This window comes from Lycium ferocissimum, chromosome 3 (assembly GCF_029784015.1).
Source record: "Lycium ferocissimum isolate CSIRO_LF1 chromosome 3, AGI_CSIRO_Lferr_CH_V1, whole genome shotgun sequence".
NCBI classification, from domain to species: domain Eukaryota; kingdom Viridiplantae; phylum Streptophyta; class Magnoliopsida; order Solanales; family Solanaceae; genus Lycium; species Lycium ferocissimum.
This window is the reverse complement of record NC_081344.1, coordinates 532042-544839: the sequence shown is the minus strand read 5'-3', so window position 1 is coordinate 544839 and position 12798 is coordinate 532042. Positions and strand designations below refer to the sequence as shown.

General features: G+C 35.6%; 2 protein-coding genes across 3 annotated transcripts; one reads left to right on the top strand and one right to left on the bottom strand.

Annotated features, from left to right (window-relative positions):
• The first annotated feature begins 2815 nt into the window (after nt 1–2815).
• Nucleotides 2816–8547, top strand: LOC132049106 (probable U3 small nucleolar RNA-associated protein 11). 2 transcript variants are annotated; one of them, XM_059439773.1, is made up of 9 exons: nt 2816–2851; nt 2934–3059; nt 3164–3254; nt 4220–4311; nt 4397–4490; nt 4581–4660; nt 5180–5263; nt 7919–8018; nt 8104–8547. In XM_059439773.1, exons 2-9 carry the CDS (start codon nt 3004–3006, stop codon nt 8194–8196), a joined length of 690 nt encoding a protein of 229 aa, XP_059295756.1. In that variant the 5' UTR covers nt 2816–2851; nt 2934–3003; the 3' UTR covers nt 8197–8547. The 2 variants fall into 2 exon arrangements, with proteins under 2 accessions (XP_059295756.1, XP_059295755.1); XM_059439772.1 differs by lacking the exon at nt 2816–2851 and having other exon boundaries at nt 2858–3059.
• Nucleotides 8548–9012: 465 nt separating this feature from the next.
• Nucleotides 9013–12555, bottom strand: LOC132049104 (L-2-hydroxyglutarate dehydrogenase, mitochondrial-like). The gene is made up of 5 exons (XM_059439770.1): nt 12235–12555; nt 10882–11163; nt 10017–10450; nt 9537–9696; nt 9013–9251 (listed from the first exon to the last, which is right to left on the bottom strand). Exons 1-5 carry the CDS (start codon nt 12544–12546, stop codon nt 9138–9140), a joined length of 1302 nt encoding a protein of 433 aa, XP_059295753.1. The 5' UTR covers nt 12547–12555; the 3' UTR covers nt 9013–9137.
• Nucleotides 12556–12798: the final 243 nt, after the last annotated feature.

Here is a 12798-nt window from a genome sequence, read left to right as displayed (position 1 = left end):
CATCCTTTGTCCCGTGGTTTCCCTTCCGGTTCGGGGGGGCGGGGACAGTGTCCATCCGCCCGGGTAAGATTCCTTCCCCCCGTTCTTGGGGGGGGAAAAGGTCCCTACGTGCGTGGTTTCCCAGTTCTTGGGAGGGGGACAAAGTGTCCCCCCCTTTTTGGCCGTAAAATTACCTTCCGTTCTTAAGGCGGGGACAAGTGCCCATCACTTTGCGCGTGGATACGCCGTTCTTGAACGGGGACGGTAGCCGTCACCGCGCCCGCGGTAAGATTCATGTTACCGAATTCTTCGGCGGGGATAGTGTACGTACGCGCGCGGGCGGATACTTCTGGTTAACGGGGGGCGGGGACGGTATACGGGCGCGTGTGCGCGGGGTGCCTTGCGGTTGTTAGGGGCGGGGGCGGGGTATCCATCCGTGCGCGGTAAGATGCCTTCTGGTTCTTAGGCGGGGACGAGTAACATCGTCTTTCTTGTGGTAAGATTGCCTTCTTGAATTATTGCGGCGGGGACGAGTCATCCTTTGCGCCTCAATATTGCCTTCTTCGTACATGGGTCATTAACCGAAAAAAGAACTCATCATTGTCGTTTGAAAAAAAAAAAAGAAGGAAGAAAGACACAAAAGAAAAGCAAAAAAAAAAAGAAGAGGAAAAGTGCACGTGAATCAAGAATCAAAGATATATCGAAATAATGGAGAAAAATGCTCCTATTTATAGATGGGGAATGACGTGAATACTCCTAATCCAAGGACAATTCGGATATAGAGTCCCAGAAGGTGTGAATGACTAAAATCCTTGTCAATGCAAATGTGGGAAGAAGAAAACGGGTCTTTCAATTTGGAGGTAAAGGGACACATGGGAGTACGTTTTTTTCTCCCTTGGTGAGGATGCCATACGTGAGTATAGGCCCAAAAACATTAAAAAAAAAAAAAATGCAATTAAAGTACAAAAAGTTGAAATGCATGCAATTCACAGGAAAATTATTTGCAAAAGGACAAAAAGAGGAAATGCATGCAATTAAACTCAGATACAATTGTTCACACAGGGGTATTCGAAGTTGTCAATTTAATACTCCACTGGTACTTCAAAACTAGTCTCCGAAAAATCTAATAAGGTTTATCTTTCAAATGATGCGAGTAGGGGGCGTTTAATGAATGACAAATTTTATTAATTTAGAAAATATAAAAAATTTGGATTATGTTAAATTCAAGATATATTAAATCGGAAATAAATATTATGGATTAATATAATTAAATTAATTATTAAAATCCGATAAATATGGTTGATTAATAATCAATTTTTATAGGCTAGTCCATTAATTTGAAATATAGATAATTAGCCGGCACAGCCGATGATGTCATCTTATTAAAGTAGCGAATTGATGCGCGTATCGAATGACGTGGCGCGCCAAAATCAAATAAAGGAGCCTATAGGGTCATGCCACGTGTCAAAATGATGCGACATGCCTATTCAAATAAAAAGGCCAATGAAGATGCACCGCGTGTACAAGTGACATGTTCGGCGAATCAAATATCGACGAGGTCGGCTTAAATACGATTGGTCGAAGGAAATTCTGTCCTTATCATGGCTATAGTCTGACTATAAATAGGGGTCATGGTCGAAAGGAAAGTTCTAACAAGAAGCGAGGGAAGTGCAAGTGGATCGAAAGCCTTGTGATTACTACAGTGAAAACGTTGACGCTCAGTATTTACTGCAAGTTACCAGAATCAGAATAATTCGAAATAGAAATTTCAAAAGCGGCGAATTCGAGTCCAAGTCAAAATCAAAATCCGTCAAGTTCGAATCGGTACAAAAGCGCTTCGTTTATTGTTGAAAAGACGAATCGGAGAAATCGTAGGGTTATGTGACTGCGTACGAAATCAAAATACGACGATTGTTGCGATATTTTCTTGTCTTGATTTGTACTTTGTAAATAGCAATTTTATTGTCTACAAATAGATTTGCTTATTCCTAATGGTTTTGACTGCGGTAAAAAATTTACTCAATCGAGAGAGAGTCTATTTCCAATGCTTTGCCTTAGGCTATCTCATTAAGAACCTATCCTTGCCCCATTGCCACTCCTATCTTCCACTGAGCAGCAACTTAATTATAAGACATATATAATATACTTGGATAATACATTCATTTTTTTGACATTTATGTTTTTTTCACCTCGTTAGATTAATTTAAGTATAGATATTATTATTATTCTGTGATGTATTTTACAAATCAGAAAAAATATTAGAATCATTTGATGAAAATACCTTGGCCCAAACCTCACTTAGCCCGATTCATAGAAGAAATTGCACCGTTTGTCCTCCAAATGACCTGGTCATTAATTCTTGTTACTCTTAAGGGCTAAAGTCATTTAGGGCTTATGGCCCGCAAAAAAAAAAAATTATTCCCTCTGTTAGGCTTTTAGTCGTTAATTATTTAATATATTTTAGATTTATTCTTATCGTTTTTGCGTATCAAAGATAAGATAACTTTTTTCTTCCCGTTTTACCTATAGTATTAAATACTCACTTCAAATCCAATAAAACTATGCACCAATTAATATGGATAAATTGGTAAATTATGTGCTTAATTTGTTATTTTTTTAAACAGTGTAAAAAATCTAAAGTGGATAAGTAAAAGTGAACAGAGAGAGTATTTGCCTTGAGGGACAAAAATTAAAGACCAGCACAAAATATGGGACAAAAGTGCAAATGACCACGATTCTCACATTATTATCGGCTACATAAAAAATAAAGCCCAAATTTTGATCCCTTCAGTTCTAGCAAACCCTCTTTCTTTTTTTCACTTCTTCCTACAACGGTATGTTTCTCTTTTTTCTCATTGATTTTATGATATAGGTATCAATTTTTTTTTTCTCATTGGTTTTATTGTGGGTATCTTACAATTAATTTTACTTTTTTTTTTTCTTCCTGATTTTAGGCGATTGAAAGGTGAAATCTGTGAAAGAATAGTTGTTGTTTCTTCTTCAGTGAATTAATTAATTGTAAAAATGTCATCATACAAGAATGCTATTCCAAGAAGAGCTCATAAGGAGCGAGCTCAACCGTAAGTGATTCCTTAATTACTTTTTCATAGAGTACTACTAATTATGTGTTTTGAGTTTATTTAGTTTAATCTTGTTTTTGTGTTTGTTATAAAAAATTTATCAGTCAAGCAAGGAAGAAATTTGGGTTGCTTGAGAAACACAAAGATTATGTTGTTCGGGCAACAGCATTCCACAAAAAAGAACAGGCTTTACAGGTAAATTTTTTTTTTTTTTTTTGTTCTACACTGAATTGAAAGGGTTAGAAGTTAGACGAAAACGTACATATGGAATTAGTTGAATTAGACTCAGCAGTCCATGAAAAATCCAAGTATTCTATAGATTAATATGTGATTGAGACATGAATAAGTTAGGGTTGTGTGATATTTGCTGCAATTTGTTGTTCCACTGAAGAAAACGAAAGACGACAAGAACAACAACATACCCATTGAAATTCCACATTGTGGGGTCTGGGGAGGGTAAAGTGTACGCAGACCTTACCCCTATCTCGGAAGATAGGCAGGCTGTTTCCGAAAGACCCTCGGCTAAGAGACTGAAGAAAAAAAAGAAATGGTGCTTTTGTAGTTTATTTGTATTTTTTTTTTGGGGATAACCAACTTGTGCAGGCTTTGACTAATTCCACGGGTTGCCTTCTAACTCCCTCCTGCCAGCACTCCCATCAGCGTAGTTACTGGATAATTCTTGCACCAAAGCTTGGACATACAGAGGCGTATCCAGAATTTAAATTTAATGGGTTCAATTTTTAAGATTTTAAGCATTGAATTCATTATAATGTTTAAACTATGGGTTTAGATCTAATATTTGTTGATATTTTAGATTTTTACATATATGTTTATATTTTGTGTCGAAAGTAATGAGTTCTGATGAACCCATGGCCAAAAGGCTACACCCCCCTGATGGGAAGTAATCACCTAGCCTCTTTTGCCTTAGATGGAAATTGAACCTGAGACCTCATGGATCTCAACCCACCTCATAGATCACTAGGCCACTCTATCGGGTGTAGAAAAACAAAACCTTGATTGTGTTTTGCAAGTAGTCAATTTGAAGGGATTCTTACATATTCTTTTGTTTTTTATTTGGCTGTACTTTTATCTCTGCCCTCACTCTTCTGTATATTCTTAATGATCGGATATGTGAATGATGTTTGTTATTTTCCTTACAGAAACTCAAGGAAAAAGCAGCATTTCGAAATCCAGATGAGTTCTACTTCAAGATGGTTAAAACAAAAACTGTTGATGGAGTGCATAGATTGGAGTAAGATACGAATATTCATATTTTTTGGTTGGGCTAATTTCTTCCTCAGTCGTGATTGACCTGACTTGTTGGACGCTGTTTCTAGGAGCCAAGCAAATAAATACACTCAAGAGGAACTCATGTTAATGAAGACTCAGGACATAGGCTATATTTTACAGAAAGTTCAGAGTGAGAAAAAGGTTTACTGTTGCCTATTGTGGTTCATGTTGTAATTACTTTCTTTCTCTTTCTTGAGCCAGAGAATTGAGAATTCTCCTTATTGTATGCAGAAAATTGAGAAGTTAACTGCCATGCTGCACTCGCTTGATGATCAGCCATCAAATAGACGTGTCTACTATGCCGAAGACAGGTTAGAAATACCTCTTGAATTCTTTATCTGTTCTTACACATTCAGCTTACAGGATTGAAACAACTTCTTGTGTTAATGTGCCTATGCATTCAAATTAAAATCACGTTTGGAAACATCTATTTGAATGTCATTTACTTGACAAATACTTACCTTCTTGCATAAAAAAAGTCATTTACCTAATAATTCTCGATCAATATTTAGGTATCTTCGTCGGTTGGAATATCAATAAACTTTGGAAATTAGTTGACTTTTACCATATGACTAAAGACTCATTTGGAGATATCTACTTGATGGTCATTCATTGGCCTGAAAAATTGCATTCAATATTTCACCTTCTTTATGAGCTGAAGCCTCAGCCAGCAAAGGAGACATTGCATATTCCGTAGCAATTCTTTATCACCCTCGCCCGCCCAAAAAAAAAAAAAAATCACTTTGAATTTTCTGTTTCTGTTAAAAGATCTTTTTTTTATGTTGCTCCATATTCAAATTCCTTACGTTCTATGTTTTGTTTATTTACAGGGAGGAGGCAGAAGAGCTAGCATCCAAAGCTTCAGAACGTAGTAATCTGGCTGCTTCTAACAACTTGCCTAGCAGTATTAAAAGGTAATGTTAGTTTTTATTTATTTATGTTGTACAGCAGATTATATCATGTTTTGAACTTGTATACGATTTAACCTTTTAGGAATCCATTTAAAATTCATCAAGCATTTTTCTTATGAGATATGCAAACATTATCATCATTATTTTGATTTTGACATGGATCCTTAATTCCTTATAAGAGAGATAAACTAGCCATCTAGGGTGCGATTTGAAATATATGGTTCTGTGGGTCTCCTTAATTCATTATCATGTTTTGAACTTGTATAAGATTTAACCTTTTAGCAATCCATATAAAATTTTCAAGCATTTTCCTTAAGAGATATGTCAACATTAACATTAATATGATGATTTTGACTCTGGATCCTAATCCTTAGTTCCTTATAAGAATAAATAAATAGGCTGTAATTAGAGATATTTAGAAGAATACATCAATTGGCCCTAGGGCTTTCATATAATGGTAAGAGTGAAGCGCGTGAGCCGCAGTTAAGAGCCTAGTATTTAAGTGGAGAAAGGTAACAAGGCCCATTATCCACGTAGTTCCGAATCGTTCCCCAGCTGGCCCTCGTGGATTTTTGAGTTATTTAAAAAAAAAAAAAAAAAGAAAGAAAGAAAGAAAGAATAGAAGAAGAAGAAGAATACATATATTGATATTGCATCCCAAAGTTGCATATCTTTTTGGTGCAAGGAGGGCTTGTTAGAGGATACTTATCAATGTCTTGATTTTCTTGATTTGTTAGGAAGAAGAATGTAATAATTGGATAGATTGGGCTTTCTGTTTGATGCAACTGTTGTAATATCTTGGTACTTTATTAATAAAAAATTTACCCTACGTTATTAAAAAGGGAATATGGCACAGTGTGGTAACTTATACACATAATTGGCATATATTAGCCAAGTTTTGAGAATCTGACATAAACTGCCCAATATACACGTTTTGGGTAAAAAAACTTAGCACACCATGACCCATAAATCCTTGAGTAAAAATGGCTCTTAATGCGGTACTTTCCCATTCTCTCTCCAATTTCTTTTATTAATACGGTACTTTCTCATTTTCTCTCCTAGAAGTTTCACTCTCCAATTTCCTCCTCTAAAATCAGTCCATTAGAACTTTAGTACAATCGTGAATCTCTCACAATATTTTCACTCTGGTACAATCGTGAATCTCTCAAAAAAATTTAGGGTTTTGTACTCAAAATAGGGATACATCTTAGGATGAAATTTTGAGCCATTTTTTGATTTCTACTACAAAATAAATGGGGAAGAAAAGTTCTTCAAAGAAATTTGTCAAGAATCGGGCTATTGATTCTAATTTCGAAACATTCCGACTTTGGAGATTCTGATTTCGAAAATTCTGACTTCGAAAATTCTGACTTCGAAGATTTTCCACCCAAGGTTTCAAAGTCGACACATGCAAAATCATCAAGGTATAAAAATAAAAGTAAAAATAGGATTGGCATTTCGCAAGTTCAAGAAAAAGGCAAACAAATTGCAAAAGACCATCCTCGTCACTATCTCGACACTTCATCTTTTTCGAATTAACAGGGTCTTTTGCAATTTGTTCACCCTTTCTTGAACTTGCGAAATGCCAATCCTTTTTTTACTTTTATTTTTATACCTTGATGATTTTGCATGTGTAGATTTCGAAACCTTGGGTGGAGAATTTACGAAATCAGAATCTTCGAAATCAGAATTTTGGTAATTAGAATGTTCAAAATCAGTAGCCTGATTCTTGACAAATTTCTTTGAAGAACTTTTCTTCCCCATCTATTTTTATATTACAAATCAACAAATGCTCAAAACTTGATTTTAAGGTGTATCCCTATTTTGAGAGATTCACCAATTGTAGAGTGAATTTATTGTGAAAGATTCACGATTGTACTAGAGTTCTAATTGACTGATCTTAGAAGAAGAAATTGGAGAGTGAAACTTCTGGGGAGAAGAATGAGAAAGTACCTTATAAAGAAATTGAAGAGAATGAGAAAGCACCGTATAAAGAGCTATGTTGACTGAAGGATTTATGAGTCATGGTGTGCTAAATTTTTTGACTGAAACGTGTATATTGTCCATTTTATGCCAGATTCTCAAAACTTGGCTAATATATGCCAATTATGAGGATAAGTGACGTTTTGACACAAGAAATAGATAGTATTGACAAAATTTAAGCAAAAAACGTGGTGGCATAATTTAGCCCTAAAAATATTGGCACTAAGTAGCCAAATGAATTGAAGAGACGCCTTAATAATATGGATGCAATTGTTCTTTTCCCTTATTTAACGTGTATATCTAAAAGAATAGTAACCGACTTTAAATCTAGTAAATACGGAGAGTTGCGTTTGTGGTTCAATTCTTAAAACCCCCATATTCTCTAAACTCTACTCAATGGGATTTGTGGGTCTGTAGAAAAGTGATGACAAAGTTTTCATGTGAAGCAACAAAGTTTTTCTCATCCGTCAATATTCAAAACACCGAAGATCAAGAGAAAAAGATGGCATCGTTACCTATTTTAATTTAGCATAGCGGAGAATGCTAAAAAACTTTCATATCTTTTTATCCATATAGCTAAATATTTTGAAAAGGTTGAATCTTTTCGATACCAAAACTGGTTTTCATAAATGTGTAAGGTTTGTCAACTTTTCGTTATTGGAATCTCCTGTGCAGGAAGACAGCTACCTCTTACAGAGAGTTGGAAGCAAGAAAGAGCAGGGTGAGAGATTTAGAGAAACTATACATGGATATGGCCATGCAGAAAGAATTACAGGTGTTTATACATTTATGGTTATATCTTCTTCGTATTCAAGGATCGTAAACTCTGATACTATAATAATTCTTTTTATGTTGACCAGAAATCAGGAAGGAAACGCAAACTTCGTGAAGAAGAGCTTGTTAACCCAACATCCAAACCTGTCTACAAGTGGAGACAAGAACGTAAACGATGAGAATTTAAGTTATGATACAAGCACGTGGAAATTTTTTGGATGGTCATATCAAGAATTCAGGTGAAAGACGGTAGAATAGCTATCGAGTTAAGCTTCATAGGGCATTGAAGCTCTACTATATCTTTTGGGTTGCTTCTGTCAGGGTGAAATCTTAGATGGAACATAAGTCATTCGCGTCTTGGAATCAGAAGTGGATGGCTGTTTTATCATGAATCATATTGTTGAAAATCTTAAACATTTTCGTAGAATATTAAAATTATTTGCAATTCCAGCTTGTGCTTAAGAGGCTCGGGCTGTGTTGTGTACTGATGATCGAACGTCAGAATGATATGTAGACTTTGCTTCTAGAAATTAGTGTACAAGTGCAAATGCAAGTGAAACCTACTCCTACTAAGCTGAATTTTCTTTAATTTCATTTTCTGATCCTGTAGTCCTGATTACTTTGAGTTGGAAAACATTTAAACAGTGAGAACAAAAATGCATACTAAACGATTTAAGTTTCTTTTCTTTTTTTGGGTATAAATAGAGCTCAGTTGCCCGCAACTCTCTTGCTACTGCCTTTATTCCATTTTGTGGGTATTGCTATTCTAAAATCGTCTGATATCTATAATCAAACAATAAATTTTCAAGTTGACTGCAGCTTAAAGAACATCCCGATGGTAGTATTTCAAAAAATTCATAAACAATAGCTAAAAAAAACTTAGTAGTTCACAGTTTTGCTGATAATGAAGTTTCTTATACAGATACTCATCACAAGTTCCCTACAGATCGATCCAACAAATGCATCTTCTTTGTCCCTCTAAGTCACTCAAAAGTACAATATATCCTTCTTAGATGGCGAAATTTCACTGATAATCATTTCGATAACTATAGAGTTCTCCAACTCAACATCTGAAACTTCAGCAAGTTTAAATACTAATTCATTGCGTACATAAGACTCATTATTTCAGTAGTTTAGCAGCAACATGTTCTGCAATAGCCATACTGGAAGTTAGGCCTGGTGATTCAATTCCAAACAGGTTAACTAAACCAGATATACCGTGAATGTCCTCTCCCTGCAAAAAACATGTGTTTTAGAGACTGTCAAATCTAGCAAATGAAACTAAAATTGAAATATAACTGAAAATATAAAACATGAAAAGGTAACCAAAAATGTCTCAGTTTCAAGTGATTCCGACAATTCTCGTCTGGTAAGTTTGGGAAGCAGAACCGATAAAATTCCATCAGTTGGACCAGACCGTGTTTAATTTTGGCAAAATTATATAATAGGGATGAAATAGATCTAGTCCTGAACTTAAGGGACCATTTGGGATAATAACTCGGAATAAGTTCGATAATACCTGAATTACAAAATCGGTAGGCCCCTCTTCTGGACCAGAAAGCTTTGGTCTGATGCCTGCATAACCTGGCTCCAAAGATCCATCCTTCAGACCAGGGTAGTATTTCCTTATCGCTGGGTAGAATTGCCTCGCACGGTCTTCCTGGACAGAATAATCGAACCTAGAATATCATAAGCACATCATATCAGAAATTAAAAGTCTTCTGCTAACTGAAAAATACAATCTCTTGAGACAAATTTAATACACTCTTAACAAATTTTGAACTATCAGTGTCCTTCTGAGACTCTCGTGAACATGAAAAAACAAATTTGGATATTGATGGGAAAATAAAGAATTTTTAAGGTTCTCAACACAGAAAGGTGCAAAGTATGTTAAACAGCAGATAGTAGAATTAGCTAGTTTAGGAACCATCACTGTCAAATTTATCCACATAAAACTTTCTAAGAAGAACGGATATGAGTCTGCTGAATGATAACTTACATGTTGAGGAAACTCGGAATATCATCAATTCCTTTTATCCATTCAACATCAGGACCAAACTTGACTTGGCCATTCAAATCCAAGGTAACATGCACTCCAAGTCCACCAACCTCAGGTATAGGATAAATCAAGTGCTTGAAAGGGGATTTAGAGTTTGACAGTGTGAAGTAGCAACCACGAGCATATTTAGAAGCAGGAATGATACCGTCCGGTAGGCCTTTCATTCGTTTTGCAACGGCTGGAGCGCTTAAGCCTGCAGAATTCACTACAAGCTTTGGAATAAGAATTAGTTCAGAGTCCAATTCAGACCTCCCGTTCCACTTTGCAATGGCATCGCTCTCGGAAACGTGAATTTGAATTTGATTTCCTTCAATATGACCACCAATAACAGCAGTATTGTAAGAGAAAGTCATCCCGTGACTTTCAGCTTCGCCCTAAACCCATGGTATGGTCATAGTCCTGTCAATATTACATCAATGATTCTAAAAACGTAAACAAAAATGATGAATTGAGCTCCTCTAGGTAACGAGAAAATTTCTTTCCCAAAGTCTAAAGAATTAGCTCTTTGGATGTTGAGCAGCTAGGACATACTCCCTCCATCCCAATTTATGTGAAGGTGTTTGACTGGGGTGTTTAAGAAATAAAGGGAGACATTTTGAAACTTGTGGTCTAAAATAAGCTATAAATATTTGTGTGGCTATAAATCATCTCATTAAGGGTAAAATGAGCATTTTAAAGTTAAATTGTTAGTATTAAATATAAAAAGGTATCGTTCTTTTTGGGACCGACTAAAAAGGAAAGAGTGTCACATAAATTGGGACAGAGGGTGTAATATATTTGGAGACTGATAGGTGAGAAGCAATACCACCAACGATAGCATCAAGGAATGGCTATCCACTATTCCGGAGGAAGGTGACCATAAAGCTTTAACACATTGCAATTCGGGCTCCAGCTTCGTAGCTTCATAACCCTCCATCATTCTCAGACCCTCAACCCCATTTTGAATTCCTCGAGTCATGAGGGCGCTCAACTTTGGAACCTCTGATAATCCACTAGCAACTATTAGCTTGCCTATCTGCTTGTGTGGAATTTCATGGTCTTTGCAGTACTTGTAGAGCAATTCTTTTCCTCTAACACAGAAAGATGCCTGCCATAAAATTTGAAAGTTAAAGATCATGCGTGGGAGCTCCTCGCAGTAGAACTGCTTGTGATAGTTTTTGAAGCTTCACAAACTATTACATTCCACATCCAATAATGGCACTTACTCCTTTATAATTTCAAGAAAAGAGATCCATACGTGAAAGATAAGAGTTTGCATTGAAGTGAGAAAAGATAAGAATGACTATTCCCAAGCCAGCTATCGCTAATCTGCATAGTATTTCACATTAAATATCCCTAGAGCCTATGTGGCTAATATGCATAATATTGTAAATCAAGGTTTTAAAAAATGTTGAATACGAGAAACTGGATTGAATAGCATTATCAAAATCCAAACTATCAGTTTAACTGGGAATTTGTAGAAAAAGGGTAAAGTTGAAGAATACAGAAACTCGATCCATTAGCAGTATAAAGTTCAAAGTCTCAGTTAAAGGTTAATGGTGGGTAGTTCTAGCCAAAACCAGAAACTTCATCGATCAGCAATCAGCAGTATCAAAATTCAAACTTCCAGCTCATACTTGATGGGGAATGCTCGAAAACAAGATTACAGTAGCAAAGAGCACAACAAGCTTATTTCTTCCTATCTTTCCAAGTTTTGGTGGACAGAGTTAAACCGGTATCTGTGTTGGTGGGAGATAGCGAGTACCTAATGGAATTAGTCGAGTGATTTACAACAATTGCCTTGGAAGTGTTCAAGGTCATTATGTGTAATTTTTATGAATTAGGACATGTAGTTTGTAGCTAGTCCATCGCTAAATTGCTCGTAGCTAACAATTTTTTTTTTGATAATCCGTAGCTAAATAGGATTAGCTAGGGATTTGCTGTTTAGCTACAAAATTTGTCCTCACTAATTCCTGTTTTTTCAGTAAGAACAAAACAAACTGGATTAAATAGCAGTATAAAAATTCAAACTCCACTTATGGTAAATTGGGAATCTTTATCAGCTAAAACAATAATAACTCATTCACTAGCAGTACCAAAATTCAAAATTTCAAGTAAATGCTTAATGGGGTATTCATAAAAACAACCAAATTCTCATTAGAAAAGAAAAATCAAGAACCTTGAGAGAATTAGGAGGATAATAAATGCCAGCATGAATAACTTCACTATGACGAGAACTTGTACCACTTCCAAATATTGGTGCAGAATCAACAACCAAAACTTCTCTTCCATAATTTACACTAAGTTCTTTAGCTATTGCTATGCCAATTATACCTGCCCCAATTACCAAACAATCCACTTTTTCCTTTGGGATTGATTTATATTGTTCAAAAAGTGATGATGATGAAAATGGGGGATTATTACTGATGTTCTTGAGTTTTTGGAATACTGTTTTTGTTATTGAGTTTGTGGGTTTCATCATCTCCAACATGATGATAAATCTAAAAATGGAACTGACAAAATAGTCGCTACTTATTAATTAATTATTCAAAAAAAAAAAAAAAAGAGTGGATCCAAAGGAGGGATCTGGGGTGATAAATCTTTGGCATAAACTAACAAGTATGTGCTCTGATTTGCATACTCAATTTGTATAAAGTTAAATATGTAAACACAAATATGACGTGATATATAAATTTTAAAGGTGTTAGATGATTATTTTGTCGTGATTGACCTGACTTGTTGG

Bases quoted from the DNA above. Each gene is read 5' to 3' on its own strand.
- LOC132049106 (XM_059439773.1), top strand. From the start codon at position 3,004: ATGTCATCATACAAGAATGCTATTCCAAGAAGAGCTCATAAGGAGCGA. The intron at 3,255-4,219 runs GTAAATTTTTTT...TTTTCCTTACAG, and splicing joins AAAAAGAACAGGCTTTACAG to AAACTCAAGGAAAAAGCAGC. The intron at 4,491-4,580 runs GTTTACTGTTGC...TATTGTATGCAG, and splicing joins AAGTTCAGAGTGAGAAAAAG to AAAATTGAGAAGTTAACTGC.
- LOC132049104 (XM_059439770.1), bottom strand. From the start codon at position 12,546: ATGTTGGAGATGATGAAACCCACAAACTCAATAACAAAAACAGTATTC. The intron at 10,451-10,881 runs GTATTGCTTCTC...CCATGGGTTTAG, and splicing joins CCTTGATGCTATCGTTGGTG to GGCGAAGCTGAAAGTCACGG. The intron at 9,252-9,536 runs GTATTATCGAAC...TGTTTTTTGCAG, and splicing joins CTACCGATTTTGTAATTCAG to GGAGAGGACATTCACGGTAT.